The 24146-nt window shown below is 36.8% G+C and overlaps 2 protein-coding genes across 2 annotated transcripts; one reads left to right on the top strand and one right to left on the bottom strand.

Annotated features, from left to right (window-relative positions):
- Positions 1–2490: 2490 nt before the first annotated feature.
- Positions 2491–11838, top strand: LOC127509382 (tripartite motif-containing protein 16-like). Its single transcript, XM_051888042.1, has 6 exons — positions 2491–3159; positions 4266–4361; positions 4458–4691; positions 8479–8638; positions 9105–9152; positions 10295–11838. The coding sequence occupies exons 1-6, from the start codon at positions 2581–2583 to the stop codon at positions 10624–10626; spliced, it is 1449 nt and encodes a 482-aa protein (XP_051744002.1). The 5' UTR covers positions 2491–2580; the 3' UTR covers positions 10627–11838.
- Positions 11839–17001: 5163 nt separating this feature from the next.
- Positions 17002–22353, bottom strand: LOC127509383 (ankyrin repeat and SAM domain-containing protein 4B-like). The gene is made up of 2 exons (XM_051888043.1): positions 22054–22353; positions 17002–18408 (listed from the first exon to the last, which is right to left on the bottom strand). Exons 1-2 carry the CDS (start codon positions 22212–22214, stop codon positions 17301–17303), a joined length of 1269 nt encoding a protein of 422 aa, XP_051744003.1. The 5' UTR covers positions 22215–22353; the 3' UTR covers positions 17002–17300.
- Positions 22354–24146: the final 1793 nt, after the last annotated feature.

The following is a 24146-nucleotide window of genomic DNA, read 5'->3' as shown; positions in this document are numbered from 1 at the left end:
GCAAGCGATAAAAGTGGAAATGATCAAAAACGCTGGTGGTGGCTGGCAACTTTAGAATATCCTGCGAGGACTTCAGAAGACGCAACATCTGGATCAACACGCACATTCCCAAATTTCTATATATCATAATTATTGTTAATATGTAATTCATTTTTCCAGGAGCTCTTTGCTTCTACCTTCAATTAAATTGCTAACAGTGATTGTAAATTAATTGCCTAAAGTATTACATTATTAGCTGACTGCATTCTCTAAATTGTAATGATGACATGCATTCTCTGTAAAGCTGCTTTGAAACGATATGTATTGTGAAAAGCGCTATACAAATAAATGTGAATTGAATTGAATTGAACTTTAGAATATTCTGACGGGGAAAATTAGCTCATTGTTTCTGCCTAAATGAATACATCATGTTAGCTCTACCTGCATGATCTATATTATCTTACATTACCTTACAACTACAGGTGCTGGTCATATAATTAGAATATCATCAAAAAGTTGATTTATTTCACTAATTCATTCAAAAAGTGAAACTTGTATATTATATTCATTCATTACACACAGACTGATATATTTCATATGTTTATTTCTTTTAATTTTGATGATTATAACTGACAACTAAAGAAAATCCCAAATTCAGTATCTCAGAAAATTAGAATATTGTGAAAAGGTTCAATATTGAAGACACCTGGTGCCACACTCTAATCAGCTAATTAACTCAAAACACCTGCAAAGGCCTTTAAATGGTCTCTCAGTCTAGTTCTGTAGGCTACACAATCATGGGGAAGACTGCTGACTTGACAGTTGTTCAAAAGACGACCATTGACACCTTGCACAAGGAGGGCAAGACACAAAAGGTCATTGCAAAAGAGGCTGGCTGTTCACAGAGCTCTGTGTCCAAGCACATTAATAGAGAGGCGAAGGGAAGGAAAAGATGTGGTAGAAAAAAGTGTACAAGCAATAGGGATAACCGCACCCTGGAGAGGATAGTGAAACAAAACCCATTCAAAAATGTGGGGGAGATTCACAAAGAGTGGACTGCAGCTGGAGTCAGTGCTTCAAGAACCACTACGCACAGGCGTATGCAAGACATGGGTTTCAGCTGTCGCATTCCTTGTGTCAAGCCACTCTTGAACAACAGACAGCGTCAGAAGCGTCTCGCCTGGGCTAAAGACAAAAAGGACTGGACTGCTGCTGAGTGGTCCAAAGTCATGTTCTCTGATGAAAGTAAATTTTGCATTTCCTTTGGAAATCAGGGTCCCAGAGTCTGGAGGAAGAGAGGAGAGGCACACAATCCACATTTCTTGAGGTCCAGTATAAAGTTTCCACAGTCAGTGATGGTTTGGGGTGCCATGTCATCTGCTGGTGTTGGTCCACTGTGTTTTCTGAGGTCCAAGGTCAACGCAGCCGTATACCAGGAAATTTTAGAGCACTTCATGCTTCCTGCTGCTGACCAACTTTATGGAGATGCAGATTTCATTATCCAACAGGACTTGGCACCTGCACACAGTGCCAAAGCTACCAGTACCTGGTTTAAGGACCATGGTATCCCTGTTCTTAATTGGCCAGCAAACTCGCCTGACCTTAACCCGATAGAAAATCTATGGGGTATTGTGAAGAGGAAGATGCGATATGCCAGACCCAACAATGCAGAAGAGCTGAAGGCCACTATCAGAGCAACCTGGGCTCTTATAACACCTGAGCAGTGCCACAGACTGATCGACTCCATGCCACGCCGCATTGCTGCAGTAATTCAGGCAAAAGGAGCCCCAACTAAGTATTGAGTGCTGTACATGCTCATACTTTTCATGTTCATACTTTTCAGTTGGCCAAGATTTCTAAAAATCCTTTCTTTGTACTGGTCTTAAGTAATATTCTAATTTTCTGAGATACTGAATTTGGGATTTTCCTTAGTTGTCAGTTATAATCATCAAAATTAAAAGAAATAAACATTTGAAATATATCAGTCTGTGTGTAATGAATGAATATAATATACAAGTTTCACTTTTTGAATGGAATTAGTGAAATAAATCAACTTTTTGATGATATTCTAATTATATGACCAGCACCTGTATATTATCTTACATTCTAACATATGGATATTGCTTTGACACAGCATGTAGAAACATGCATTTTCTAAAACTCTGCTTTGGACCTATATGCATTGTGAAAAGCGTTATACAAATAAATGTGCATTTTAAAAAAAAATAAAATAAAAAGTGACAATGCAGTTGTCTAAAGGCGAATACACTACATGACTTCTGCCCAGGTATTTGCCCAAATGTCCAGTCTGGAGAAATCATCATCTAGAGTCTAGAATTCTGTAAATACAACTTCACTTGGTCATTCATGTGTTCGTAATTACAAAGTTTTCGACTCCACTTGAAGGGCACATAAACACAGAAGGAAAATGACTCTCCTTGACCAGGAATGAGGAAGCTGCTTTACAGACACGCCTGTTTTACACACGTCACTCAAACACAGAAGCAGGAAACTATTTCAACTTGTCAGATCAGGGAAACAGAAACTGAAAGTATTGTTGAGCTGTTGTGTGTTTGTGTTTTTCTGTATTTATGCAGTAAAATGGCAGAAGCCAGGATTTCAGTGGATCAGAATGAGTTCACGTGTCCAGTGTGCCTGGATCTCCTGAAGGATCCAGTGACCATTACCTGCGGACACAGTTACTGTATGAGCTGTATTACAGGCTGCTGGGATCAGGAGGATGAGAAGAGAGTCTACAGCTGCCCTCAGTGCAGACAGACCTTCAGTCCAAGACCTGCTTTAGGTAAAAACACCATGCTGGCTGAAGTGGTGGAGAAACTGAAGAAGACTAAACTTCCTGCTGACTGTTACGCTGGAGCTGGAGACGTGCAGTGTGACGTCTGTACTGGAAAAAAATACAAAGCCGTCAAGTCCTGTCTGGTGTGTCAGGAGTCTTTCTGTCAAACTCATTTTGACCGTCATGAGGAATATCACTCTCGTAAACCACACAAAGTGATTGATGCCACTGGACGACTGCAGGACATGATCTGCCATAAACATGATAAAGAGCTAGAAATGTTCTGTATCACTGATCAACAATTCATCTGTGTGTGGTGTAAGGAGTATGAACATAAAAACCACAACACTGTATCAACTGCAGCACAGAGGACAGAGAAACAGGTATGAACTGAGAGGGATTGTTCACGCAGAAATGAAAGTGCTGTCTTTATTTACTCACCATCAAAACCAATTTGACTTACTTTCTTCTGTGGAATGTAAAAGATGATATTTTGAAGAATGTCTCAATTGTTTTAGTCTATACATTGAAAGTCAATGTCAATGAAAGTTTCAAGAAAAAAGCATAAAAGTAATCTAAACAACTCTAGTGGTTAAAAAAATAAGTGCTTAAGTGTACTGATGTGCACCCGGTCCATGCTGGTGAAAAAGGGGTATCTTTGCAGAGTTGAAATCCAGAAATTGTTGATTTGTTTGTCTCTCTCGGGGAGAGATTCAGAACGGCATATCTGTTATGTCTCACTAAATGAACCGGAGACTCAGAACGGTGTTGTACCTGTTGGTGTCTCAGCTTCGCAAGCTGGGACTCAGAACTTGGTATATCTGTTAATGTCTCACTCTTTACAGAGTTGAGATCCAGAACAAGAAGTGTCTGTTGAAAGGGTACCTATATCCTTTTCCGATGAGGAGGAGATTGCAATTTGGCGCTTCACCATTCGAGTGCTGTGATTGGCTGCTGGCATCAGAGGGGACACACAGTGTGTCCCACCTTTCTTTCCCCTGTGGAACTTATTTGCATAAAGAACAAAGATGGAAGTCTTCGAAGTGTCTTGAAAGTTTACCTATGCATTTCTCACTTTCCAGACCACCACTAGAATACCTTTGGCAAAATTCTAAAAAAAAATAGAGACCAAACATGATGGAAAAAGAATGAACTTTATCTGATGGTGTTGGACAGTTTGTTTGTGTTAGTCCACTCAAGATCTAATCAAATTGTAGCAAACCTTTGTCCTGTTATGGACAGAGAGGGGCCCGGCCAAAAACTGGGCCCTGGAATGTGCTGTTCCCTACAACACTGATGAAATACTGCTGATATTTCAGTTTCATATTCATTCATATCTCATTTCAGGAAATTATGAATCTGTGGTTTGAACCTACAGTATAAACTTACCATGCTTGATCTTTAACCCTCCACCAATTCTGGATTCATGTAACTTTAATTTTCTTTTGTGATAGTAGTTTTATGTGTCATTTATTGGTTTGTCCTCCAGAAACAGCTGAAGGAGACACAGATGAAGATCCGTCAGAGAATCCAGCAGAGACAGAAAGATCTTCAGCAGCTGAGAGAGGCTGTGGAGTCTCATAAGGTGAGTCTGGAGAAGAAGAGAATTTTGAGACGTCTCAGTTTGGACTCTGTCAGTCCCGCTGAAGCCACTGTGTGATTGTGATGTGTGTCCTAACAGCGCTCTGCACAGACAGCAGTGGAGGACAGTGAGAGGATCTTTACTGAGCTCATCCGCTCCATTGAGAGAAGCCGCTCTGAGGTCACACAGCTGATCAGAGATCAGGAAAAGGCTGCAGTGAGTCGAGCTGAAGGACAACTGGAGCGACTGGAGCAGGAGATCAATGATCTGAGGAGGAGAGACGCTGAGCTGGAGCAGCTTTCACACACACATGATCACATCCATTTCCTGCAGGTAACAGAGATCTAGAAGAACAGGATCATAGTGGACTTGAGCAGGAGAAACATTTCATGAGAGCAGAATGAGCCGTTGACTGAGATGTTGTCAGGAATTCAGTCAGATTCAGTCCAGTGTGTGTTATCATATAATCATCAGTCAGACTCTCATCTGATCATCTTCTGTTTAAAGAGACACACTTACAAAGCCCTGAAAAATTACATTACCTTACATTACCTTACAACTACAGGTGCTGGTCATATAATTAGAATATCATCAAAAAGTTGATTTATTTCACTAATTCCATTCAAAAAGTGAAACTTGTATATTATATTCATTCATTACACACAGACTGATATATTTCAAATGTTTATTTCTTTTAATTTTGATGATTATAACTGACAACTAAAGAAAATCCCAAATTCAGTATCTCAGAAAATTAGAATATTGTGAAAAGGTTCAATATTGAAGACACCTGGTGCCACACTCTAATCAGCTAATTAACTCAAAACTCTGTCCTTCAAAACTCTGTCCTTTTCTGGAATAAATTATTAGGTGACAAACACCATTAACCAATTTTTCCTTCTGGTTTCTTCTGTCATGATGAAATCAATGAACTTGATGGTGTCAATTTCTACCCAACTAGATTTTTCATCATCTTTTTTAATGAAATCTTTTATTTGTACTACAATGTTTTCAGTAATTGTCATCAAAATTGGGTCAGGTGATCTTCAAACTGTCAGAGTTCCTATGTTTCATTAGGCTTGTTTGAGATGCATCGGCGCTGCACAGACCGATCGGCGTATGACATCAAAGTACTGTGAGAGTGTTTAGAGAGCAAACGACTCCTTATGCTTTTGAATCGCTCTCGCAGTACTTTGATGTCATAAGCCGATTGGTCTGCACAGCACCGATGCATCTCGAACAAGCCCATTGTGTTTTTTCCCTGTGATCCAGTTTCCCAGAAAGTCTGATTATTCTTCATGTTCACCTGTTCAGTTAATTATCTTATTAGTTCTCCTTGTTATTTAAGCCCAGTGTTTCCTGTGTTCTTTGTCTGGTGTCGTCTATTGAATGTGGAAGCTTTTTGCCTGTTCCTACGTTTCTCCTGTGTTGATTTATTTCTTCTGTCACACGTGGTTGCAAATGAAGGATGAATGCAGGATCTAAGTGCAGCAAAAAAGGGTTTATTCACAAAAGCACTAGAAACAAAACACTCTTCACTAAAGCCCGGGATACACTGCACGATTTTATCAATCCTATAAGATCATCACAAATCACACTGTGCGACATGGATCTATTAAACTTGGGCACGACATGCATGTAGACTGTATGATGATGACACTTATTGACTCGTAGACTACGATGCAAGTTTCTATAGAAGAATAAAATGTCATCAGCACATTAAAGTGGTTTAAAAAACTACTTTTTCTGTAGTTTTGCTTACTTTTGGAATTGGAATGTTATATGAGAAGAAAGTAATAAACTCAAATGATGTGATAGAAATAATCTGTAACACTGAAGTGATCTATGTAACAAAACTATTTTAAAAAAAAACTATTCCAAAAACTATTTAAAAGGTAAATACAACACTCTTAGACATTAGCACTTATCATACAAACCTCAACAATGGTGACAATCAAATAAAAAAATAATAATAATAATAATTCAGCTGCATAATTTATTCATTCCGCAATGCATGTTTGGAGCCATGAATGTGTTTTGTATGCTGGCATGAAGCATGTCACCATTGTTGTGTTTTATATGCCGAATGTTGATGTCTGTGAGTGTATAAATGACACAAAACATGTTTTAAACATAAAGTTAACAATGACAGTGTTATTTATACACTCACAGACATCAACATTCAGCATCTGAAATGCAGCAGTGCTGCTACTAATTATTTTTTTACACATCGGTTGAGTTTTATACTTTTCAGTAATGCTTCATTTCTTTAAGTCAGCAATTACAGAAAAAGTTGTTGTTTAAACCACTTTAACGCAGTTAAAACGAACATGTTGACCTGCTTTATCAATGCAGAAATGTTTTCTAAAAACACCTGCAATTTCTGAAAACGAAGCAGCTCTACAAAACTCAACTGTCACAAGCTCAACTAAAGCATACACTGATCTCCATGATGGTGACCTCAAAGGAAACCTTTTCAACAAAACATCAACATCTAAACCTCTGTTAATTCTCAATAAGAACTTCTGTAGACATGTGACAGACATAAAGTCAGTCTGGTTAGTAATAAGTGAAGCTGGTAATGCTGTTTGTGGAGTTGTTTAATCAGATCTTCACAGATTTAATGTCTTTTATCTTCAGTTCATCTAAGGCTGTGGCTGAAGAAAGTCGTAGTTTGTGTTCTTATTTCTCTTTCTTTCAGTGCTTGTTCACAGCAGGTCTTTGAATGATTGAAAGAATGTTTCAGGAACATCATATTAACCTTTAAATAACATTCTACTAACATTAAGGAAACTGGACATTTTTATGTTCTTGGAATGTTACAAATCAACGTTCCTAGAATGTGGAATTTTCAATCAAAGTTAAGGTCAAAGTTGAAAGAACATTTGAGGAACATTATAAACATTATAAACATTATAAAACACGTTCCTCTAACGTCAAGAAAACTGGACATTTTTTACATTCCCAGAATCAACACTGAATATTTGGAGAACGTTCTTATAACTAAATTCTGTTAGCTGGGTATGCAGATGTTTTATCATCCAAACTATTTTCTAGAAAGTTCACACATAGTTCCTTGAAAAAGAAGTGTGCTTAATTGTATTGAATGTGCACTTGTAGAAAATTACTTCAAATCTTAAAAGTATATTTTTAAAAACTGGACTTGCAAATAATATAATATTACTGAAACAAAAGGACATACGTGTACTTACAAAGAAACACTTTCATGTACATTTTTAAATAATGTCAAATTAAAAGTTTTACTTTTAACATTTTGAATCATTATGTTTTAATGATCTTTTGTCATGCTTTAAAGAAGTACACTTATTTTGATGTGCTGACTAACATACTAAAGCACATATAAAGTACTATGTAGTAATTTTGACTCTAGTTTGTTATTCAATGTTACATTTAAAGTTAACATATTTTAATTGGTACCGATAGCCTTGTGTGCAGCGCACCATGTTGAGTTCATGAACCTTTCCCCATCCCGTCCCCTCACTCGTCCCTCCACCCTCTCTCTCCCACTTCATTTCCTGTATTTAATAAAATACAAAAGCGAGAAAATTAAATCATAAAAATAATAATAAAAATATTTTAAAAATTATATTTAAATACATCACAAACAAGTTTCAGTAGAAATGACATTAAAGTATATTTTAGTTTATCATAAATACTTGTCAGTTCATTCTGCAGTAACTTTAACTGTATTTCAGACAATAGAAGTAATTATAGAATTACATATTAAGTCCTACTAAAGTGGGTCAAAAACACTAATTCCATTTAATATAAATTTATACTGTAATACATTCATTTAGTTAAAATAATTATTTTAATTATCATTTTTTTAAAATAATTAAGTGTCTGAAAACATTTATATTAAACAATTATATATTGTTAAATATTATTTCTGTAATAATTTAAAAAATAAAGTGCTCTTCTTTTTCACCAGGATTGTAAGTGTGAAATACTAGAGTTTGTAGCATTAAATAATGAATATGAGAAGAATGTATCTGATTGTGTGAAAGTGCTGGATTGAGTTACTGAAGATCAACAAGAGCCGCACAGATCTGATATAGAGCAGGTTATTGGCTGAAGTTTTGATTTGTGTTTTCTGTAGAGTTTCCAGTCTCTCTCAGCACCTCCTGAATCTACAGACGAACCCGATGATCCCTTCAGTTCTCTCTCCTCTTTTGATGGCATGAGAGAATCTGTCCGTCAGCTGAGAGACAAACTGGAGGATTTCTGCAAAGAGGAGATCAAGAAGATCTCTGACAGAGGTAAAGTCCTGCACCTCCATTATACAGACGTGTGTAGAAAGATCCTAAATGTGAACGTACAACAGTTTCTAAAATGTTCCTACGATTTATAAAACTTCCATTTGCACAAAAAAAATAAAAAATAAAAAAATAATAATGTTCTTAAATGACATTTTTCACAGTTCATCTTAAATTCAAGTGCAATGTGAACAAGTGTATCAAATCCACCTTCAGAAAGGCCACAAATATCCCTTGATGGTTCAGAAGTACGGCACTCATCATCATGAGCAAGACATTTATATACATGATGTAGGATGAAATCCATGAAATTTAGGATCAAATCTGATACGTGTGTTTTATAAATGAGGCCCCTGGAGATTCATCTGCTCTCAGAAATGATCCTCCATCATCTAATATCATAGAGCATCATATTAGAAATATTTTATCTTGTTATTTCTCTTCACACTGTTCATGTTTATTTCCACAGTCACTTTCACCAACATGAATCCCAAGACCAGGAACGACTTCCTCCAGTGTAAGTCACTAAGAAAACAAGCAGAAAAACTCACTGAATGTGTTCATGTGTCACAGTTTGGTCAGGCAAAAATAAGAAAAGGATCTAATTGCAGCTGTTTTAATTTTAAACAAAAAAGATAATCAACGACAGTGAAGGTCACAGGAAAACATGTGGCAGCACAAACAACACAAGACCAAGAACTTACCAAACTAAGGCCTATATGTACACGGTGCAAACAAAGAGAGCTAAATTAAATGCAGGTGAAACAAAACCGTAACCATAGAATCAAACTGGCACATGCTAGGAAACTAGATCAATTAACAGTGACAAGGAACAGGCAAACATATTGCATAAAAAACGCTGGATAGAAACGCCAAGATGCGCATAAATTCTAAAAATGTGCATAAAACACTTGTGCGCTCAAATGAGTCGGATAAAATATGCGCATAAACTACGATGGAAACACTTTTACCAAATAAATTCCTTAATGTACATAAAAAAAAACGTGACTTTGCGATGGGACGGCATAACTGGACCAACCAGCGGACCGATCTTGTTGCACAGCATCTGAAATGTTGTTTTGGTCATTCTGTAATGCCTGAGCAAAGTCTGTCGTTAAAGTGGTTCAGTTAATTTGCCTCAAACGATTGTGTTCACAAACACCTGCATCTGAATGCAAGATAACATGACAGCGTTTATTGTGTTTCGTCTGCGCGCTCTGAGCCGCAAATAATTTATTATACTCGTAAATTATTATATACAGTGGATTCTACTGCAGCAACTTTCATTTTTCTTAGTGATATTTAGTGCCAGTTAATCAGGAAGTGACGATTTTTTTCTCTTCGACTCACTGGATGGAAACAGTGCTTTATTCGCAAATGTTTTACGCGATATTCAAAATTTGCGCATAAGTTAAATATGCAACTTTGGATGGAAACATAGGTAATAAAACTGAACCTAAACATCATGTTGTTCCTGTAGAAGGTGAAAGAAATCATGATAGAAGAGTTTAATAATTGATCATGTAAATGATGATTCAGGATATCTGGTCATCTGTACTGAGACACTGATGATACACTGAACATTGAGCCATGAAGAGTTCAGATACATTAAAAGATCAGATTCATAATTCCTGATTCTGATGTGTTTCTCTCCATCAGATTCCCATCAGCTCACTCTGGATCTGAACACAGTGTATAAACACCTCCATCTGTCTGAGAGGAACAGAATGATTACTGTCACTGGCACAGTCCAGCCGTATCCTGATCATCCAGACAGATTTGATGTGTATCGTCAGGTGTTGTGTAGAGAGAGTGTGTGTGGACGCTGTTACTGGGAGATTGAGTGGAGTGGAGATGATGGTGTGGAAATATCAGTGTCATATAAGAGCATCAGCAGGAAGGGAGAGGGTGATGAGTGTTTGTTTGGATATAGTGATCAGTCCTGGAGTTTGTACTGCTTCTCCCTCCAGATACTCATTCTAGCACAATAAGATAGAGACTGATCTCCCTGCAGCGTCCATCAGCTCTAGAATAGGAGTGTATGTGGATCACAGTGCAGGAACTCTGTCCTTCTACAGCGTCTCTGACACAATGAGCCTCATCCACACAGTCCAGACCACATTCACTCAGCCACTCTATCCTGGGTTTTGGGTTGGTTTAGGATCATCAGTGAAACTGTGTTGATGTTTCAGAATAAACTGTAGAGAGATTTTACCCATAATACTTTGAGCTGCGTGAGAAATCAGTAACAGTGAGATGATACAGAGTCTCTTATTTCTCTTTACATTGTTCATCTTGTCTACAGATGAACTTTTGCCGTTGAAATAGACAATAAGAATTGTGTGTGTGTGTCTGTGTATCTGTGTGTGTGTGTGTCTGTCTGTCTGTGTGTGTGTATTCGTCTTTTTCTCAAGCTCTAATTGTGTTGATGGAAATCACATTCATTTAGTTTTCATTGTTGTGACACATAAATACATAAATCGTTTCTATTATTACTATCAAAATCACCTGATATAAAATACATTAAAAAAAAAGTGGAAGTTTCCTAAAAATAGTGACATGAATAAACCAGTGGGTTTATTAAATGTAAGTGGTGCTTACAGTGGCAAAACTTGGCACTCGGTTGCTATGGTATTCTGGGTGGTTGCTAGGCAGTTGCTAATGTATTCTTGTAGCCAAGCCCCATCTCTATATGATGTTCAGATGCAGAGATATAGGTCTTGCTGAACAGTTGCTAGGGTACTCTGTTTGGTTGCTAGGGAGTCGCTTGGCAGCTGCCAGTGATGATACAACAAAGGCTTCTTGACAGTATTATTGATATAAATCAACCCCAGTGCCTCTGACATTCAGATTTAAAGATACCCCTCTTTGGGTTTGGGTTGCTAGGGTGCTCGACAGTGGTTGCTAGGGCATAGAAGGTGATTCGTGATTGGCTGTTTGCTGCCTTGAGTGAAATGAGCTCACCCTTTTTATTAAGTGTAGCTCTGTTCTTTTTCTAGTTATCATTTAACAAATAACTCATAAAATAATTATTTTTTAAATATGTACTGTATCTGATTATATGTAAGTGTGAACTCGTGAAATGTGTCTTTGTTTGAGAACTGAATGAATGTTTTGTGAAATTGTGCCAGCTGAATCAGTTATAGTGTGTCAGCAATCGAGAACAACTGTTTATATAAAATAAATGAATTCATTGTAATATCGATTGTCTTCACAAGTTTCAGTTTTACTGAGAGTTCAACTGGTTTCATAATAAATGTTTTGATTCAAACAATAAAACTCACAGATGGTCACAACTGAAAATATAAGGTTTTTGTTTATCAATCTATTATTTAAATTACCTCTCAAATAGCTTTTGTTATTTCTGAAGCATTTTCAGTCAGCATTAGCTTTTAATTGAGCTATTTTTCAAGAATCAACGAAAGTTGTTCTTTCTACATATTTTAAATGATTTGACTCAAGAGGACTCTGTTGGTAAGTGAACCTTTGAAGGGGTTGTTGCAGTTATCCAAATAATATTTGTGGTTTTAGGATCTTTCACTAGATTGACAACCTGAAGTGTTCAAAAGCTTATCCATATTATAAGTGAAGTAACTGTTGGGCTCTTGCAGATGTCGTCTGAACTCTTCATGAAGAACGATCGTCTGTCCATCACAGATCAGATCCTCCTTCTCTATGTTCATGAGCTTCATCTGAAAATCACTGAACAGGTTAAACATTCACATCGTATCAGTCAATAAAACAGTAAAGGAGATTTCCTGTGTTTTCTCTCACAAAACTACCAAGTGCTAAATTTAAAAGTAGAGTCATGGCTTAATTTGCTTTTGTTAAACACTTTTAATTTTTAATATAGTACTATTTTGACACAATATCTGTAAAATGTAAATTTTGTCATCATTCACTCACCTTGATGCTGTTTTAAACCTGTATGACTTTCTTTCTTCTGTGGAATGAAAAGAAAGTTTTTGTTTATACAATAAAAGACAAAAAATCCCAATGACTTTTGTTGTATAGACAAATAAATACAATTATTTTGTGTTCCACAGAAGAAAGAAAGTCTTTGAACGACTGCTACTGAACTATTAACTCACTACTGGATAAATCTTTCACTACACTTGCACATTTTCACATGATACAGTCATCAGATGTCATATCATCTCATCTGTTTCTAATGGAGTGGGACTTTTCTTTGTTTTCGGTAGCATTTCAGGCTGCTCAATTTTTCAGCTCAGGAGATGAAAGAAGATGGTGTGTAAAACCAAAGGACTGTTTTTGTAGGGATGGATGGATGGATGGACAGAACATCTCTCGACAAGAACAGTGTCATATTTGTCATATTAATCAGGGAAAGAGAAGATCAAAGTCTAACAATATTTTCCACCTCAGAAAGTCTTCTAAGAAATGTAAAATAATTTGAAGTCAGAACAGATGGATGTTCTGGGTGCTTGCTAAAGTGTTGCTAGGTGGTTGCTAGGATATTGTGGGTGGTTGCTAGGCTCTTGATATGCAGTTGCCAGGGTGTTGCTACAGTATATGGTTGCTAGGGTGTTCTTGCTGACCTTCCAAAACATCCATACAGGCATTTCCACCTCTGTTCATAACAGAAATCCAAACTTCATTTGCAAAACTGATCCAGTCTCAGTGCTTTGATATTTTGGTAGGCTATTTCTTACTAATGTTAGCACATTCAAAAGATTTTGTTGCTCATGATAACAGCTCAGAGACATTTATTATCTTTTGATGTTTTTGATACAGATAGTGTCTTGACATGGTGCCCTGGATACTGATATTTTCTTATTTATTTAGTTATAAACTGTTTTTAAACAGTATAGATGATCTTTGATAATGCAACTGTTTCATTCACATATTCATGAACATGAATGTGTTTGTCAGGCCACAAATCCACAAAATAAAAAAAAATAAAAAAAACTATGAATGGGTGTTTGCTTTGGGGTTGTCACCCCTCACAGTCCTCATGTCACCCCTTTGACACCCTATAAATAATTTTCTATTTATTAATGAATGACTTTCGTGACTCAACGTTTAGTAAAGTTGTTGATGTAAAATAGTTCTTTCCAGATATGAAGAAATTTATAGTATCAGTGTTGTTGCGAAAAACAGTGAGCTCTGAAGGTCTGGTAACACTTTATAATAACTTTCATTAATAAATTATTAACAAACATTATATAACACTTAAGAGATAATTAGTTAATATTCAAATAGCTAGAAATATGTGATAATGTGCTTGTTAATGTTTACTAATGGACTTATTAAACATTACATAATAATTAACAGATCATTTAATGTAAAATAAAATGCTTACAAGTGTCATTAAACTTTCCATTCATATGATCATGCACTTCTTGAAAATCTTCAAATGTCGTTAAGCTTCAGTTCATATTTTAATGCACTTTTTTACATTTACAAATGAACAAATGCATAAAGCTGTTTGGTAACTTGAGTGATCTGGATGTTCAACAGAAAACTGAACAATGTAAGAATTACTGGTCCCACTTTATTTTTATATGTCTTTAACTACTTTGTACTTGCTTAAAAAATAATTGTTAAATATCTACTTGTGTTCGGGTTCTTTTGCAAAACACTCCTGCTGCTATTGAGGTGTGATACGGGTGAGGTTCGGGACAGGTTTGGTGGGACGGGCAGGTTTAAGGGTTTAGTTCAGGGGTCAACAGTGTACAGTTTGATTACTATAAGGAAACTGTTCAAACTATTTATATTACATTGTTTTGATAAATAACAAAAATTTCTTGAAAAGTTGATTTGTTTTTCTCCTGCTGATGTATGATTCAAGGAATATCCAGTTTAAGGTTTACTAAATGTTGAGGCAATAAAAACATGTTTGCATCAAAATTACAATTATGTGGTTGTTATTTCTTTATCAAGCGTTTAGTTAAACTTAACACAAGCGTTTTTACAGTACAGTCCAATGGCCATAAAAGGTACATGATTAATAGTAAACATTTATAAACATTTACAAATGATGAATAGTTTCTGCTTTAGATTGGGTACTGCAAAAACATGAACAAATAAATAATAAATGATTTGTAAATATGTGTAAATAGTTGAAGTCTGAGTAACACTTTGGTATGGGAAACACATATTCACTATTAACTATGACTTTTGCCTCAATAAACTCCCAATTACTGTAATTAGAAGTTGTAGCGTTTAAGTTTAGGTATTGGGTAGGATTAAGGGATGTAGAATATGGTTTGCAGAATAAGGCATTAATGTCTGCTTTATAAGTACTAATAAACAGTCAATATGAAAGCTAATAAGCAACTAGTTAAAAGTGTGAATTCTTCCCTATACTAAAGTGTTAACAAAGTCTGAATACACACCACAACAAAGACCAAATGTGTGTGTGACCTTTACAGACTTTGAGTTATATGAGTTAATGAATAATGTGTTAACATCAATAGTTTGTCTGAAGTGCTTAAAATGACTATTTTAGCAAATTTGTTCACATTTGTAAAAAAGTGAATTAGGTGAATTTAAGTTTAAAGAAATTTAGCATTCAAATGTACAAAAAAATGAAACAAATCAGCTTTTAACCATTGTAAAATTTCTCTTAAAATCATATAGATTTTCAAGAAGTGCATGATCATATGAATTGAAGGTTTAAGCATCTTAATTTACATTATAATGATCTGTTAATCATGGATGGATGGATGGATAGACACTCAGATCAACAGTCAAATAAAAAACATAAAATTACACACAAGGCAGGTTTTGCATTAACTTCTAAATCTAATATAAAATTATTTTTCAATTATTTTTGAAATATAATCATTTTACAGTTACTGTCACAACTTGTTTTCATGACAAATTTATTTAAACATTAAATAATTAACAAATTACTAACAGGTAAAGTAAATATAATGAATATAATGACAAAAAAGACAAATTGTCAATACGAGATCTTAACAAAAAAATTGATGCATCTCTTGATGAAAATAAGTGTTGTGATGTTATTTCCATCAAAAGGTGCATCAATTTTTGGTCAAGATCTTGTATTGACAATGCAAGAGTCAAGCACTCTGTAAAGTCTCCTCCAGCACATCCCAAAGACTTTCAATGTATTTAAGGTCTGGACTCAGAGGTGCCAATTCATGTGTGAAAATAATGATTCTTCATGCTCTCTGAACCATTTTTTTTTTTTTTTTTTTTTTTTTTTTAACAGTTTTAACCCTGATTAATCTTGGCTTTGTCATCCTGGAATATGGCCATGATGTGTCTTCCTTACATGGTTGTTTAAGAAATGAAAAGCTTCACACTCCATCAGTTAGGGTTAAAAGAACCCTTGCCAAACATATAACATGTTAGAAACATAATAATTACTGTAATAAAGATCTAGATTCTTAAGTATCTGTCTATTAAAATCCAAACAGCGACTGTATAGACTAATATAGTTCATATATTTACTGAAATGCTCCCGTCTAGAGTTCATTTCTCCAGTGAACTAACATGCATAGTTCACACTGCAGGTAAATGTGGCCCAAATCTGATTTTTTTTGCCCATGTGACTCGTATCTGTTTTCCCCATGACAGTATGAACAGTAGGCCTACAAACCACACCAAATCTGATGTCACTCAAGATTTGTAGCAATTCTGCGCTCATGGGAGTCAAGATTTTACATACCCAACGTTATCAAGACAGTGGCGAAAGGGAGTCAGTAGAAGGACAGTGATGTGTCAGAACTCCTGAGACAGCTCTATAATACAAGCAAAACATGAGGGCTCATATCATAAAAGTTTCAAAACTCTGCTCTCTTTTGTCTTTTATTTTTCATATAGCCTGCGCATAATTTCACTGGCTTCCGCAGCAGATCACACTACAAATAAACGCATAATCACTTACTTTAATGCCCTCAGTGTTTACTTCCATATGATAGCGCACTGTGTTGCCAAGTCTGCGATTTTCCCGCAGAATTAGGTTACTGTTGCCGTGGGTTGTTTTGCAACTCCGTGGGTTGAAGCGACCGCACTAATGCGATATTTAACCCCAGGAACCACAGTTACCGGAATATCCCACGGAACTCAATTGGGCTAGTTTTGGACTAGTTTTGAGAAGCAATTGAGTGGATTTTGTGGTAAAAATCTGGCAACCCCGTTTGTATCGGTCTTAAACAACAATGTGAACAGCTATACAAAAAAATCTGATCTAAGCAAAAATCGGAATTGAGCATTAACGCTTGCAGTGTGAATGTAGCCTAAATGACTTGCCTGAGGTAAATGTCATGCTTCATGAGATATTATTCTCAGTCTGTTTTATTGATGTCTTTCTGCAGTTGAAACGCTGATTGAGAGATTATAGATAGATAGATAGATAGATAGATAGATAGATATACAGTGACATATTTATTTAGAGATGTATAAGTTACTTTTATTTCAAAGATGAAAAAGCAGCAGAAATCAACATTCTTCGAAAAAAGTGTTGATTCTTAAAAAAATTAGCTGAAGTCAAATGTTTGTGAATTTAAACTTACTGTACTACATGAAGGACATTTTAACTGGTGTATTAATTTTAAAATCATTGAAATCACAGAAAGTCAGCTATGAAACAACAACTACATGATAGTAAAGGAGTGTTAGCTGAGAGAAACTGTAAATGTTTGTGTACAGCAGAACTGAGTGCAACACGTTATTAAAGGAAGGTGTCCTTCATAACACCAGACTCCTCCAGTACAGCTTTCCTGTGAGCCAACGCTTCCAGGATCTTCTTGCGTGGCCCCAGCTGGATGCGGATGCCTTTGAGATCATCATCTGAGCAGAGCATCAGGGCTTCAAGATCCAAGTGTTCACGGGTGAACACAGGACCAAAGTCCAACAGGCCGATCGATGCCAAAAACGAATCCAAGTGTGAGGTCTCCTCTTCCTCATCCAGACCGATCTCCTCTTCATTCCAAGGCAGTTCTGAATCCTCGTCTAAACCCTCCCGTCCTTCATCCACAGTTTCAAACAACTCTTGACGGATGAGGAACCCTAGATCTTCTGTATTACCGCTGGGGAGGTCTTCAGGGTCCATGGCCATTTCCATGGAGAAGTTCCTGCGGAACACCATTTTCCCGAGACCAGGCCTTTCGAAAATAGACTTCACCTGACTGGCTCCCTCGTCGTCCGAACCTCGCTCGGCATCGTCATCATCATCCTGAATTTCATCCTGCTCATTGAAGACACCAACAAAACCAGGTTTCTCTTGCAAGCCGCTGTCTTGTTTGACAAAAATGACATTGCCGTCCCCTTGTCTACTCACTGTCCCTTTGTCCTTCTTCCCAAATTTGCGCTGGAGGGTTCCCTTGATCGTCGAAGTGACAGATCCATTGGTGTCTGCAGCAATGATTTTGGAGAACTGGTCGCCATTCACACTGCTCAAGGTACCCATGCCAGACAAGGAACTTCCCTCCGAGACCGAGCCGCCACGGGACATCTTGTCCATCTTACTCTGATGTTTCTTCTTGACCCGTTCGCACTGCTTCACTCTGCGCTCTGCATCTTTAGTAGCCTGATCTTTCAGACGTGCCACCCTTTTGGCGTTCTGGCCTGTCTGTTGGGCGGCAGCAGTGTCCAGGAAGCGGACGCAATCCATATGGTCTCGAGAGGCAGCCACGTCCATGGGAGTGTGGAAATCATTGTCCAGAGCAAAGAGGTTGGCTCCAAAGTTCACCAAGAAGCTGACGATCTGCATGTGACCGTTTGCAGAGGCATGATGCAAAGGCGTGTTCCCCCAGATGTCACTTTTGTTGGGATCCCCCCTACAAGACAGATAATAATGAACAATCATTTTAGCTATTGTACAGAGCAGTCAGCAAATTGATACTTATAATTAGTGGTGCTTGCATCTCTATTTCTGTTTCTCATACACAGGGTTAAGGGGTTTGTCCATGTGGACATGAATAGCACCTCAAATTATGGTGCATGTTGAAAAGAGGTGCTGTTACTTTCCTAAATGATCAGTGTGGCAGCGATAACCCGGGCAGAAAATTCACATTACATTGAAGGAGGGACTATATATAGAACATATCATAGAGGCTTGAGGACGGGCTCTTTGACTTAGACTTTGACTATTAAGAAATCATGGAGAACAACCTAGAAACCAACTAGCAGTGCCTTAGCATCCACCCAGCAGTAATGAAGTACTTGAGACAGGACTCTGTCCATCTCGAATCTGAGTCCAAGACCATATTCTCTTGGTTTTGTCATGGACTCTGGAGCATTTGGACTCTGTCTTGAGTCCAGTCTTCAGTACTTAAACACTATGTATACATTTTGTGGTCTATATCCACTCGTGCATATGATCCACCAAAACCAGGTTTTATTAACTCCAAAGGAAAGCATATTTACACTGACTTTGCTGAAGAATCTTGCATGCTGGGACCAGCTACACCAGCTCAGTTTTCCTTGAGAACAGCATTACTATGCTCGTCCACCAGCTAGACCAGCACTAACAAGCGTAAACCAGCCTGGATCAACATGGAATTCATTCTGGTTTATGCTGGATTTTTCAGCAGGGGAACTGGACTCGACCCAGTTATGATCTCAGTCTTGATTCGGGCTCAACCTACTCTTGACCTGGACTCGGACTTGAATGAGCTGGTCTCGACTACAACAACCAGTTGTAAACTGGTTAGGGAAGAAGTCAGCAAATGCTCAGCAATGTTCAGGATTCATCCACGACACTATAGTATCATGAAAATATAGTGTAATTTAAGGCAAGGAAATAAAGACCCAACCACAACAAGAATAGCTATAAATATAAAGTTTATTAATTGTTCTAATTCTATGAGAATGGGGAAGTCCACATCACACCTATAATGATAACGACAGAGAGGAACGATATAATTAGAAGGACACTCTCTGAACAGTTTTTTTTTCCAGCTGATGAACGAAAAAAATACTGACAGCCAATCAGAATCCATCCTGCTTTAAAGACACAAGATAACTGCTGTGTGTTTATAGTAATCAGTGTTATCATCCGTTGGTGTGGACGCTAATAGTTATAGTCGCTGTTACTGTTATTTTTCTTTGTCTGAACAGGCCTTAAAGGGCACCCATTATGCTTTTTCCTTTTATTGTGAAATATAGCTATTTGTGCATGTAAACAATCCTCAGTTACAAGGTACAAAGTCCACAGCAGATGCCTAAAACGCCTTGTTTGTAGACCTGTTATTTCCGTGATTAGCCATGTCACCAAAACAGTAAGTGATTTTGCTATGTTCTTATTATCACATTATCAGACTCTGGCTCAAACTGGTTTGGCAATGCCTATGCCATAGTTACCATAATACAGTTTACAGCAGCTCATGAATCATCAGAAGCTGAAACCGATTATGGTAAGAGGCGTTACATTTCCCACACAAGCTCTAAGCGGTAGACCAGTTACAACAGATTGGGCCAGCTGACCAATCAGGGAAGACTGGGTGTTTCAGAAGGAGCTAAAACAGAGTGTCAGGCTTAGAGTGAAAAGAGGTTTTGCAGCAATGCACAGTATGAGAAAAATAAAGTGTTTTTTTGAACTTTAAATCATGTAAATGTATACATTTTCTCCAAAAATAAAATTAATATGGGCACTTTAAGACAAAATAACTCAAGTAACATCAAAATAACTACAATCTTTGGCACCTCTCTGACGCATTTGTCCTCAACATCAATTAAAATTCCACCCTCACATATTTTCTCGTAATTCATATGATGCTTGAAGTTATAACAATCCAAAGAGTTAATATGTAACCTGCTGTAATATGAAAGTCCACAGCTACACCCATAAAATCTCTGATTACAATATCTACAAGAGCTTATCTCTTTGAGCTCCATCTGTTCATCAGTGAATGAGGCACACAAGGGGCACAGGTGGTGAAAAATATCTAAGAGAAACATAACTTTTAGGCTATCTCTGAATATCCAAAACCAAAAACACTGGCTTATAGCATTCAACAACACACAGCACATTTAAGGTGCTTGTACTGTTTGAAAGCCAACCATGGCAATCAGTGCTCCATGAGTGAGATCGGCCCCAATGCTGCACTGAATAAATAAACTCTACCCTGAGCTAATGCTGGATGAACTGTGGAAGGATGAAGAGGCCTATTGTTCCTGATTTGCATAACTAATTTGGCTGATTAAACTCTTGGCATCAACTCTGGGAATTTTACAAACGATGTACGCAGCAGATCATGCAAGAAAGAAAGTCAGATTAGGACACAGAGCTACCCAGAGAGAAGCTAAATAAATAGTGTAATTCTAATGAGCTTTCCTTTTTATCATGTTTAATATTTTAGAGGTATTTTATTCATGACATCAGTTTCAAACTGTAGCAATATATAAGACATTTATGTGATTTGCTGTAGTAAACATAAGAGTGATGATTGATTTTCTCATAAAGCAAGAAGACTAAGGGAACCGCCCAAAGGTCATAAAGCTGGTTTAATACAGAGAATCTGTTGTAATGTATAATAACCTAAGCATACTTTTAAAAAGAGTACTTATTACGGAAATAATATACTTTAAATGAATATACTTAAGTGTGAACTGAATGCAATGCTTCCAGACACTTTATTGAATGCTGCCATTCAATTACAATGTATTATAGTTTAAATGTATATTAAATGCAATTATTGCTTTTTGACCCACTTAAGTAGGACTTGAGTACATCTTTATATGTAAGTTCATAATTTTATTGTCTTTGAAACATGGTTAAAGTTACTGCTGAATGAACTGACAAGCATTTATGAAAACCTAAAATACACTTTAATGTCATTTCTAATGAAACTTGTCATGTAATTGTGTGTAAATATTTAAAACATATTAACTTTAAATGTGATATTGAATAACACACTACAGTTTTAATTGTAATCAAGTACTTTACATGTGTTTAATAAGTACATTTGATGTTAGTCAACACATCAAATGTGCTTATTAAAACTTTTAATTTGACATTATTGTAAAATGCACATAAATGTCTACATAGTGTGTTAAGTAATATAGGCATGAAAGTGTCTCGCTTTAAGTGCACTTAAGAGGCCTTTTATTTCATTATATTATATTGTCTGCAAGTACAGTTTTTGAAAAAATATACTTTTAAATTGATAAGTACACTACAAGTGCTCTATTCAATATGATTAAGCGCACTTTTTTCACAAGGTACCCACTGTAATGACCAAAATAATGAAAAGTCCCTGGATCAAGATCACAGTTTGATTATAGTAATAGATTGTTTGATATGTAACATGGATATCTATAGCCAACTGTAAGACATACAAAACAAGGTAACAACCATTGTAAAACTTAAAATAAAACAATATTATTCTAGATGAAAGCTCAATGTATAAATTTGATTAAATGTTTAAACCTACACTGAACATGATCAGTATAGAAAGTGTTGTGGGTTTTTCTGAGCTCACCCTCTGCTACATATGAGCTGAAGAGCTTCAATGTGTCCGTGGTAAGCGGCCCAGAGAGTGGGTGTCATGCCGTCCTCATCCGGGGTGTTCAGGTCTTTTCTTGTGGCTTCTTTCAGTAGATCCAAATAGCCATCAATGGCTGCTTTGTGATATCGTGACATGATGGCTGTAATAACTCTCTCTCTCTCTTCTTCAGCAAGTAAAATGTATCTTGAGAAGTGTTACAGGAGCATCGTCGCAGACATCTCTCGCGTGTGTTCTGTCTCTGTGTCTGAGGGAGGAGAAACTCTGATCACACTGCCTGGACACGACATCAATATCACTGTCATAAACTAAAGTCCAGTCTGAGCTGTAATCGCTTACCAGACGCACACCATCAGCTTTAGTTTGACAGAGATCTAGACAGGGGAAACTACTTGTTCTTTTTGTTATAGTTTTCATCTGATCATTTCAAATAACAATATCTTAAAAAGCTATATTATTACATGATTTTAGAAGTCAGGAAAGTTATTTATTTTTACATCTAGCTGACATTATTGTCTTTTTTCTGTTATTGTATCTATGCCACTTGCCCTAAACTAACACAGCATGCTTTAATTGTATATGACTTAGATCTCTCACAAAAAAAGAAGAAAAAAAGGTATAAGTCAAATTTCATGGCAGGGCAAGTGGACATAAGGTGTAGTAAAGATACTAATATCAATGTCCTTGTAGTGTACTTGTAAGTGTACTATTTCAATACTACTTGGGACTAAATTGGCCCACTTTGTAGTAAAAGTATACTTTTAAGTATACTTTAAGTGTAGCAGTATTAGACTTTGAGTACACAAGTTTTTTCTTTGTTTTTACTGCAGCTATACAAGTGAACATAAGTCTTTATTTATACTGGTAGCGCATTTTTTAGTTTATGAAAGTACACTTTTAAGAATACACTCATTAAACTACTAGTTTATGTATACTACTATATATTCCTATTTATCAAAGTTACGACGCTCAAAGTTTAATGCAAAGGGAGATGTTTTCTTGTACAGAAATCGCTTTTTAAGGACTACAACAATATAGTCACAAACCCCAAAATGTACATAAACCCTGTCCCCGGGAACACGCAAACACAGGGGGTAAAGGCCATGTTGGGCTGCTTTAGAGAAGAGGAAGAGTTGTTGTAGTAGAGTGTTGTTGCCATGCCGTCATTTTACGCCGGACTGCTTCACAAACGAGGGTCAATTCAATGCTGGATTTGCACAAAAGATTAACATGACGGCACATGCTAGTCGATGAGTTGAATCAACTCCACAGCAACTACATAAATTTATCCACTAACCATTCAGAAATGTCCAGATGCTTTCTAAAAGTTGTAACTTCTTCCTGAGTCTCTCCATCAGTGTCCGACTCCGGTTTGAACAATGTAAGGCTGAACATTGTTACTGACAATCCTCATTTTGGCTGCTTGAGATTCTCCAGCTTTGTTGTTGTTGAGTAACCGAAGCGCAAGCTGTTAAAGCTCCGCCCTCTTCTGGAAAGCGGGCCGGGAGCAGCAGTTTATTTGCATTTAAAGGGACGCACAAAAACGGCGTGTTTTTGCTCACACCCAAATAGGGGCAAATTTGACAAGCAGTAATAAATGATCTGTGGGGTATTTTGAGCTGAAACTTCAGACACATTCTGGGGACACCAGAGACATATTATATTTTGTAAAAGGGGCATTATAGATCCCCTTTAACTGTACTTTAAGTAGATTTTTAGTAACTATGTACACTACCAGTGGACTATACAAAAATTCACATAGATACTCAGAATCAGGAACATAGCTGTTTTCTTTATAAATTAATATTTTCAAACAATACAGCTTTCAAGTATGTAAAACTATCTGAAAAAGTATGTAATAGGTTAATCAATCAAAAGAGCAAACACAACCACAAGCCAAGCCTATACTTGGAATACGTAAAGGGTTCGTTCACCCAAAAATGAAAATAATGTCATTTATTACTCACTCTCACGCCGTTTTACACCCGTAAGACCTTCGTTGATCTTCGGAACGCAAATTGAGATATTTTTGTTTAAATCCGATGGCTCCGTGAGGCCTACATAGGGAG

This window comes from Ctenopharyngodon idella, chromosome 3 (assembly GCF_019924925.1).
Source record: "Ctenopharyngodon idella isolate HZGC_01 chromosome 3, HZGC01, whole genome shotgun sequence".
Taxonomy (NCBI): domain Eukaryota; kingdom Metazoa; phylum Chordata; class Actinopteri; order Cypriniformes; family Xenocyprididae; genus Ctenopharyngodon; species Ctenopharyngodon idella.
The sequence above is the reverse complement of the archived record's forward strand: the minus strand, read 5'-3'. Positions and strand labels throughout refer to the sequence as shown.